We start from the raw sequence: 10,580 nt of genomic DNA, 5'->3' as shown, positions 1-10,580 counted from the left end.
ATGCGGCGCGCGATTGAGTTTCGGCCCGCGCGCTGGACTACGTATGCCGTGCGCGCTGTTTTCGCGCGCCGCTGGAGCAACTATTCCGGTTGCGCGTGCGCTAAAACGGGAAATTTTACGGCGCGGCGCTAGTTTAGCGCGCCTGTTGGAGATGCTCTTGTACTTGATACATTTGTTCTCTTTTAGCTGATCATGCCATAAAATTTGTATATACTTGCTCATTTTTTTTAGAAAAGGAGGATGACCCACGGCCTCTGCATCTGGGAGATGCATACGGTCACTTTATTGGTTATTCTCGAGGACCTTATAAAGTATTACAACAATAAGCCTGAATCCACCATCTTGGCAACACATGCCACTACTCCTATCCAAAATGATGAAGGGGTGCTAGCTGGGCCAGTACCCAAACCACTCACCTAAGCCTAACATCAAAAAGCCGGAAACCGAAACATATTCGGAAGCCCCAGCCGAGCCACATACCGGGTCTGGGGCACAATCCGGTCAGACGCACTCGTGTGTCGTCGCCACCATCTTCCGCAGGTCCATCTTCAGATCATATTGAGGCTTCTACCTTGTGTGGCCACTCTGCCATCGACGTCACCATGACGCCAGACAGCGACCTCCGCCTGCGCGAGTCCATCTCCGCGTATCGGGCGGCGAGCCTCCACAGCGCCATGCCGCCGATCCTCGCCGCCATGAATGAGTGAGATGAAGTACCGCTCCACCACGGCATGTACAGGGTGAGGAAGGTCGAGGTCCCCATCGGAGACACGGCCGGAAGGGCCGCCACCAGGAACCAGACAAGCTCGCAATACACACCCAGCATCCCCATGCCCAAGTTGGTGCCTTCAAGAAGGTGACGGCGCTGTGGCGCCGCCGCCACTTAGCCACCGGGGCTAGGGTTTTCACCCAGGCGCAGGGGAAGGGGGGAGGCAGGGGATGTTTAGCCTCGGCGCCGCCACCAAGGAGGGAATGGCGTCCGGGACGCCATCGACGCCGTGGCCGCCACCGGCGGCCAAGGGTTTCCCCTGGCCAAGCACCTTGCCGCCACCTCCGAGCCAGCCACAACATCTGAAGGCGCGAGTACGCCGGAGATCCAGGCCGGCCGGAGGTCATGCATCACGAGCGGACCAGGATCGCCTCCGATCTGACGCGGGGAGCCCGGGGCCTCCATGCGCCAAGACCTGCGCCCACCGGGACCTTGCTGCCCGCGCAGCCGAGGGAAACCGGCCTACCTCACCGACGAACACTTCCCGCCGCCGGGGGAGCACCGTCCGCACCAGCGAGGCCGCCGCCTCAGATCCGGACACCACCGAAAAGGAGCATGAGTTTCAGTTGGCTGATAAGATCTCCTTTTTTGGGGAGGAGGGGGGCATTGCTTCTTCTCCGGTTTCCTTCCGTTTATGCATGATCTATGGCTCTTCTAGTTCAGAAATATTGCAGCGCGTTTGCCATCGTGTTTCGGTGGGCGAAACCAAAGTTTCAGCTGGCCCGACAGACGGCCCGTTTGAGTGAGTAATGCCGCCCAGGCTGTGACTGATGAATGGATGAGAAATAAATTTATCCTCCTTACACTAAATTTTTATTTAAAATATATATATATATATATATATATAAATCGGTTTTGCTAAAACTCATTCAGCTGAGAAACAAAATGGTCTCATTCACTTTTCTGACTGTCCGATCAAGCCGCGCTACGATTCGTGTCTCCGTCCAGGTGGAGAGCTTAGCGACGGGAGGTGCGGCCCATCTGTTGTCCCGCTGGTGGTCTGTTTGTTTGTTTTTTGTCGCACGCTTGTTTTCCTTTTTTTTTGCTGACGAAGCCCACTTGCATTCCAGCCTGGTACGTTTTCGACAGAGAAGCCCAAGTACGCATAGCATATACGAAACCCGTGTCTCATTGCCCCTCTTTTTCAGTCTCTTCGTTTCTTCTTGGCGGCATTTTCGAAGTAAAAATCTGTCTGTTATGTTCGTCCTCTAAATTTTCTTTTGTTGTTTGTAGAGATTCGTGTTCTAGGGTTTTTTTAGAGATGTTTTTTTTTCTGGCCAGATTTGTAGGAACGCTATATGATTTTTGACAGCTTGAGTCAGATATGTGGACGGCTGTATATATGGATGTGGATTTTGTGCATAGCACGCATTCTTTTTGTTGGTTCACTCAAGCAGGAGAAATGGGCGTGGAGTAGAGTAGGATCTGTGTTGGAAATGGACGAGGATAGAAGCCATGTTTTTCGAAACAGGTTTTTTGTGTGTTTTTCTTGATGAAGATGAATGTGTAGAGTATTTTTTTTCAACACAAATTTTTTGTTTTGTCTTGCGCCGCCGCAACGATTCCCTCCGCCTTTATCCTTCACGAGCTGAGGATTTTGATAGTAAAAGTCTGAATCCTTTTTTCCTGCTAGAACTGGACTATGTTTCCTCCTCTCGCGGTTGTTGAGGTCGTTGTATACACGGTAATTTTACCATGCAACCGGGGGTCGGAGGAGGTTTTTTTGTTATAGTTGCAACCACTCCAACCCACGCATGATTGCAACTAAACACACCCAAGCCCAACCCCGCAAGACATATAATGTGACCTCAATCGGGGTCGGGGGAGGGTTGTTGACGCCGATGAAATCGGTTCCATTTTTTTTACGTTTTTTTGTTCTAGTTGTAACCGCTCCAACCCGAGTGCGGTCGCAGCTCAGCACACCCAACCGCAACTGCAGGACATATAATGTCACCACAACCGGGAGTCGGGGGAGGTTTTTGTTGTTGTAGTTGCAACCGCTCCAACCCGTGCACAATCGCAACTCAGCACACCCAGGCACAATTGCAGTACATATGATGTCACTACAACAGGAGTCAAAGGAGGTTTTCTTATTGTTGTAGTTGCAATCCCTCCAACCTTAGAGCAATTGGAACTACACACACCCAAGCGCAATCCTGCAGGACATATAATGTGACATCAATCGGGGTCGGGGGGAGGGTTGACGACGCTGATGCAATCGGTTCCATTTCTTTTTTAAAATACTTTTTTGTTGTAGTGGCAACTGCTTCAACCCGAGTTGCGGTTGCGGTCACATTATATGTCGGTGTGGATAACATTAATCTGTCGGCAGAGGTTTTTTTATTGTTGTAGTTGCAATCGCCCCAACCGAACGCAATTGCGACTCAGCACACCCAAGTGCAACTCCATGACATATGATGTGTCCGCAACCATGGGTCGGGGCAAGGGTTGTCGACGCTGATGAATTCAGTTGCATTTAAAAAAAATAGTTTTTGTTGTAGTTGCAACCATTCCAACCCATGCGCAATTGTATCTCGGCACACCCAAGCGCAACTGCAGGTCATATAATGTGACCGCAACTGGCGGGATGGGGGAGGGTCGTCGGCGCTGATGAAATCGATTCCTTTTTTATTTTTTGTTGTAGTTGCGACTGCTCCAACCCGAACACAATTCCAACTTAGCACACCCAACCGCAACTACGAAACATATAATGTGACCACCACCGGAAGTCAGGGGGATGGTTGTCGGCGCCGATGAAATCGGTTCCAATTTTTTTGTTAGGTCTTTTTGTTGTAGTTGCAATAGCTCCAACCCGAGGGCCATCACAACTCAGCACACCACAGCGCAACTGCAGGACATATAATGCGACCGCAACTAGGGGTCGGGGGAAGGGTTGCCCTAGTTGCAAGTCCACCAATGACTTGTAACTGTGGGGCCCGCATGTCACTTGCAAGTGGGCCATCGACTTGCAACTCGGGGTGTTTACTCGATGTCACTTGTAACTCAACCCCGGACTTGCAACAAGGCTATTTTTTGTGTGTTGTTTCGTAATTTCCCCAATTGCAAGTCCACCATCGACTCATAACTGGGAGGGCCCGCGTGTCACTTGCAAGTAGACCATCGACTTGCTATTGGTCTTGTGTGTTGTTGTTGTTGTTGTTGTTGTTGTTGTTGGGGTGTTTACTCGATGCCACTTGCAAGTCAACCCTGGACTTGCAACTGGTCTATTTTTGTATGTGTTATTTTCGTAATTGCTCCAGTTGCAAGTCTACCATCTTCATGAAATTGTGAGGCCCACATACCACTTGCAAATCGACCATTGACTTGCAACTCGGGGTGTTTATTCGATGCCACTTTGCAACTCAACTCTAGACTTGCACTGGTCTATTTTTTATGTGATGTTTTGTAATTGCCCCAGTTGCAAGTCCAGGGTTAACTCGCAACTGCAAGGGCCCGCATGTCACTTGCAACTCGACCCTCAACTTGCAATTGGGGGTGTTTACTCGATGACACTTGCAACTCAACCCTAGACTTGCAACTAGGATATTTTTTGTGTGTTGTTTCGTAATTGCCCCAGTGGCAAATCTAGGGTCGAATCGCAAATGCAAGGGCCCGCTTGTCACTTGCAAGTAGACCCTCGACTTGCAAATGGGGTGTTTTACTTGATGTCACTTGCAACTCGACCCTAGACTTGCAACTGGGCTGTTTTTTGTGTGTTGTTTCGTAATTGCCCCAGTTGCAAGTCCATTGTCGAATCGCAACTGCGAGGGCCCGCATGTCACTTGCAAGTAGACCCTCGACTTGCAACTGGGTTTTTTTGTGTGTAGTTTGTAATTGCCTCAACTGCAACTCCACCATCGACTCGCAACTGTGGGCCCTGCATGCCACTTGCAGTTCGACCCTCGACTAGCAACTAGTCTTTTGTGTGTGTTATTTTTGTAATTGTCCCAGTTGCAAGTACACCATCGACTCGTAACTATGGGGCCCACATGCCACTTGCAACTCGACCATCGACTTGCAACTGGGGGTGTTTTACTCGATGCCACTTGCAACTCGACATGGACTTTGCAACTGGTCAGTTTTTTGTGTGTTGTTTCGTAATTCCACCCCCGATTTGCAACTCGATGGATGTAATTTCTAATCGCCCGAGTTGAAGTCAATCGTGTACTCACAACTCAGGGTCTAGTTTGTATTCGCTCCCAATTGCAAGCGCATCATCAACCATGTTGTTTCCTTTGTTTTTGTGACAATAGCAATTTGACAATTGATTCGATAGTGTATATTTCACAAACACTTTCCCTCGTATCTTTTTGAAGCTAAAATTTTGCAACCAAGCGCCAACTAATAACTTGAGAGACCCTAGTTGTTACTCCTTAGTGAAGACGCAACTATGTTTTTTTTTCCTTTTTTTCGTCTCGTTTTTTGTTGTTTTTGTTGTAGGCGCACTAGTGTTTTTTAGTGACCCTTTTTTTAATCTCAATTTTTTGTTTCACAACTTTTTTACAAGGACAGACCCCCAAACTGCTTTCTCTATGTGTTTTTAGACTAAACACAGTGTTCCGTAGTCAACTGCCATTTTTTAAAAAGAATTGGGGGGTTTTCTGGAAGATCTCCACAACAACAACGGTTCTCCAATGTATATCCACACAGAAACATTTATTTTTGCATTTATTTTGTCTCCCATTTGCACTGTTTGAATCGGTAGCGCGGAGGAGGAGGAGGAGAAGGAGGAGGAGACAGGGACGACAAGCTCAAAGCCTCTGGCGAATGAGATGGCCGCCGACGAGCCTCCTGCTCCACACCGCACCGCAGTTAGAAGGTCCACAACGCGATCGCACACGAAGATTTTTTCTTAAATACATAGTGAACTTTTTGTAATTGAACTTTTTGTACATTGAAATGCATTTTTCAAATACAAGTTGAATATCTTTTGCATATACACACTGGACATTTTCCAAATACATTTTAAACATTTTCAATAAATAATGAATGTTGTTTGATGATATTATACATTTTTAAATGCATCTTATATTTTTATTACATGATATGATTTTTTCATATGTGTGAACACTTTTTGTGAAATATCATAACAAATGTAAAAAATATATATATATTTCATTTTTTTTCTACAAGGAGCATGAAAAATAGAAAAACTTAAACAGGAAAAATGAAAAAACTTCAACATTTTCTATAAGCAGAAGCATAAAAACCAAACAGAAAACCGGTAGAGAACTGCACATTAGAAAAATCATACAAAGGACAAACTTAGGCCGGACGTTGCTTGTGGCAACGCCGCTGCTGGCAAAAAAAAAAACAATCCAGCCAAGCACAAATCGTACTAACAGAGAAAGAAAACCAAGCTAGAAGCAACTGGAGGAAGGGGTCGTGCGATGCAATTTTTTGGGCTTCTCTGTGCGTGCGTTACAACAGACATCCAAAACTGGTAAGCAACAACCAAAAACTGATGGGCCAAACTGGAAAACAACAACAAAAACCAGCCCAAACTAAAAACTGGCCCAGTGGAAGAAACAAGTCAAAGGGGGGACTCAACCGGGCTGCAACAACAGGGGATGACGTCATGTGAATGAGACCATACTTATGTCTCAGCTAGATGAGTTCTAGGCGCTCCCTACAAAAGTAAACCTTGGAACCAAAGATCCATTTGAAAATGCGAGGTACAACACCTCCCGTTGTCGCCAGTTATGCATCATCACACACTTTTAATAAGTTAATTGTTAGTTGAACGCAAAAAAAGAGAGTTAATTGTTAACGTAGTATTAGTACTACTTTAGTCAATAGAACATCAAGCACCAAAAACGCAACCTCTCCGTCCAGAGAAGAGTAGACGAGAAGGGTTTGGATGGACAAGCTCCTTGCTCTCGCGGTCACCTGTGCCCTCTTCATGTCCAATGTGGTTGGCGTCGCCGCCACACCTCAAACGACATGCAAGGCAGCGGTGGACATCGACAAGCGCGTCAACTACAATTTCTGTGTGTCGCAGCTGCTAGATCACCACGAGAGCACCATGGCCGACACATGGGGCCTCGCCAAGATCGCCGCCTTGCAGGGAGCCAACAACGCCGCCCATGCCAAGGCCGACATCGATGCCTTGCTAGCAAAGCCGGGCACCGGAGACCAGATGAAGCGTTTGCTAGGGCAGTGCAAGGGCTTGTACGATCGCACGTTCATGACGTTCGTCTTAGCGCATGAGGAGCTTAACAAGCGCAGATACGCCTCGGGCAAAGAGAAGGCGGCGGAGACTGTGGCGCTCGTGCACCAGTGTGATGAGGCCTTCGTGGAAGCTCGCGTCCGCTCGCCGCTCACCAAGCAGAGTGCGGACTCCGTGCAGCTGGCCATCATCTGCGCGGCCATCACCAACCTCATCAAGTGAAATGGCATTCTCTAGGTTTTTTTTTCCTTCAGTTTCCTGAGCTGTCATCACAACATTTTGTTTTCCTCCTAATGGCTAATGACTAGACGTGACATGCTAAATTTTGTCTTCATTAGATTTTTTTAGGCTAATTAGATTTTTTTGAGATACTCTTCATTAATTAGACCACGCGTGTCGGCCATCTTCCTACCCCGGCGACTAGTGGATGGCTCAAAAACGCTCTTATATTATGAGACGGAGGGAGTACGTAGTAAAGTGCACCGCGCTGATAGATTCACACAAGCTATCGGCAAGTAGGATACAGTACAGGGAGACATCAGAGGGGTGTAGGGTTGACAATTCTTAAGTAACTAGGCAGATCACAAACATTCTTCATGACGTAGGATACTTTTCACACTTAAGAATCAGTGTTTCTTGCTTAATAAACAGCATGACTGTTTACTGTCGTCCGACAGCAGTCTGGTTGCTGAAAACATCTGTTGCTATATCATAATCTTTTAGCACAAGTTTGTTTTCTTTTTACCAGCTTTTATACTGTTGTGATCAGGATGATAGTTTCCAAACCTTAGCATCTTCAGCTGATAGCACAACAAACAACCAAGTTTGGGCGTGCTCCAAGTCCAAAGTCTCCTAAGTCCTAGCTGTCCAGATATGGACCTGGCCCGGCGATATTTTGAAGAATTCAAGGTCGTTAATATACTCTCGCTTTTGGTGTGCCTAATGCTGAAATAGAGGAGGAAGATGAGAAGGCCTGACTGCTGAGACAGATTGTTAGTGACAACCTGTTGGTTACTACAGTAGTTAGTGAGGCTAACCCACAAGGTACTCATATCATGTTAATGCTTCATACCACGCATATACCATGTGAAGTCTTTTTCATCCGCAATGAAACCTATGTTGTGTAGTTTACAGACCATAATACATGAACTTGGACCATGGATTACCCGATCAACCGTATTTTCTCTCAAAAGGACCACATATAAATAATCTTGCAGTAGCGCTCAGTGTTGGCTGACGTGTGTTATTGATGACTGTTGCAGTTATCACCCATATGTCAGCAGCGGAACTGCCCTTAAGCACCTCCAGAATACTGTAACATTTTGTCCTCGACAAGTCGACATAGCAGCATGTGTAGTAGTCAAGAGTTGAGAGGACAAAGCTCAAGGAAGACCACCAAATCAAATGTTTTCGCTTTTTGTAGAACCCACACTCAAAATGTTTCGTGAATATTAGGTGTACAGAAATAGTTGAAACTCAGGAGGTATCACCTGTAGGGTTAGTTAGTTCCTGTGTGTCGTAGCATGTTGTTATTGTTAGGTTGATCTCCTCCCGATCGAGCCCAACGGCTCGACGGGTCCTTGACTCGCGCCCTGATCGGGGGCGCCCAACCAAACCATGGTTGGTGGGCCCCTGTGACCCGCGCTATATAAACAGAGGTGGGGGGCCGAGGCACGTTTCACGAGGTTGAACGCTGCCGCAAACCCCACCGATATTCCCTACCGATCTAGGGTTAGCGCGGTGTTCACGGGAAGCTCCACTACCACTGCCATCACCGGCCACCGTCACCATGGCCGGCACCGGGAGTTCCTCGTCTGCACCAACAGAGGGTAAGTTTCCCGGAAATCCTACCCTACACGATCCCATGGATCTATCAATGGTATCAGCCAGATGGGTGTAGGATTCTTCGGATCAAACCAAACAGAGCCTTCCCCACGAACCCTAGAACAGAAAAGAAAAGTGGTTCACCGGAGAGGGCCTAATGCTCGCCGGCAAAGTGCGCCGCCGCAAGGCCGCGCCGGTTCCTCTCGATCCAAACGGGCATTGGCAAGCCGAGCCGTTCTGACGAAGAACAACCCTGCAAAGGGCAAAGGGGGCACCGCAGCCACGCCGTTCGACGACGGTGCGCTTCCGCTACGGGAAACGCGTCACCGGCGAAGGGGAGGCAACGGCGCCACAGATTGTCGTCGTCCGTCGAACACAAGGGGAACAGAGGAGGGCTCGACCTCGTCTCTCTCTCTCTGTCTAAAGAACAAAAAAGAAGAGAAAGGGAAGGGGGGAAGGTGAAAGAGACGGCGGCCGCACGTGGTGCAATGGCCGCTCGACGCTGTCGCCGGCGGCGGCCAGCACAGGACCCGCGGTTGCGCTGCCACAGAGCAGAGAAGAAGAGGCAGACGCGCGCCGCGGCGAACTGGAGAAATAGGAGAAAGGAAAGAAGGGAATGGAAAAGGAGGAGGCTCGCATGGCGCAGCGCGGTGCGGTGGAGCTCGTCGCCATCGCCGGCGACTGGCGCGGTGGTCCGCCGCCGGAGTGCGCGAGAGAGGCGTATAGAGACGGGGCGATAGAGGTGCGGGGGCGGAATGGGTCTAGGGTTCGATCGAGGCTGGTTTTGACCCAGCGAAACGATCGCGTGGCCGTCGGATTTCAGTGGAGGGCCGAGATCGAAACCCTAGATCCTGTGCCGGGCCTCTGGGCCGAAAGTATAAAGAGTCCGGCTCGCGTGCGCGCTGGGCCGCTGCCACTGGCAGGCCGCTGGGCCAAAAGGGTGGCCGTGCGCTGGGCGAGGCCACAGCCGCATGCTGGGCCGAGGCCGCAGCCTCGGGCTGGCCCGAAATGCAGAGCGACTGAGCCGACGTTTTCTATTTTTTGCCTATTTTTGGGGGCAAATTTCACATAGTTTTTCTACTCAAATTTTTTCCAACGAAAATTTTTGTTTAGAAAATCGAAAAGTAAACAGGAAAAGTTTCCGTAAAAAGTAAAAAGTTCATGAATTTTTATTCATGTTTTTCCGCTGCATAAATAAATAATTAATAGTTCTCTTTTACAAAAGTTTAGATAGTTTTAAGTTTTTCAAGAGCATGTTAAAGTTACTATTAAAATGAATATGATTATGTTATTTTTATGACCAACGTTGTTAATAACATGATCATGTTTTATTATAGAAAATAAAAGTACTCTTTTAAAAGTGAGTAGAAGTAAAGTAAAAGATTAAATTGTTGATTCTCTAATGCATTTTTGAACTAACCGGTTAAAATTGCTTAGAGAGAGTAAAAGAGTACATAATTGTTTTTCAATAGAATATTGTAAAGTTTCCGTTGCAAAGTAAAAGTTTTATCCTCCAATTAAATTGGAACCAACGGGAAAATTTAATTGGAAGAAATGTTCTTAGCAATGTTTTTCCCCTGTGGGTGAAATAAGATGCACATAGTTTCCGCTATGACAAAAGAAAGATATTTGTTTTAAAGTTAAAATATGGTATTGTTATTTTCTGACCAACGTTGATGATAACAGTGCTATAATTCTATGAGTCTTATGTTCAAAGTTTAAATCTCTGATAAATTTTGTATCAAAGTGATCAATTTTTAGAGACCAGATAAAGATCAAGAAATGCTATTGAACTAGAGAAATGTGAAGGAAATATGC

The 10,580-nt window shown here is 47.3% G+C and overlaps 1 protein-coding gene across 1 annotated transcript; it reads left to right on the top strand.

The window, feature by feature from the left end:
- The first annotated feature begins 6,297 nt into the window (after positions 1-6,297).
- LOC125555009 (pectinesterase inhibitor 8-like) lies at positions 6,298-9,897 on the top strand. The gene has a single exon (XM_087519964.1). It carries the CDS (start codon positions 6,630-6,632, stop codon positions 7,158-7,160), a length of 531 nt encoding a protein of 176 aa, XP_087376090.1. The 5' UTR covers positions 6,298-6,629; the 3' UTR covers positions 7,161-9,897.
- The last annotated feature ends 683 nt before the right edge of the window (positions 9,898-10,580 follow it).

The sequence above is a fragment of the Triticum urartu genome, chromosome 4A, assembly GCF_056163025.1.
Source record: "Triticum urartu cultivar PI428250 chromosome 4A, HENAU_Tu73, whole genome shotgun sequence".
Taxonomy (NCBI): domain Eukaryota; kingdom Viridiplantae; phylum Streptophyta; class Magnoliopsida; order Poales; family Poaceae; genus Triticum; species Triticum urartu.
This window is presented reverse-complemented; position numbering and strand designations above follow the sequence as displayed.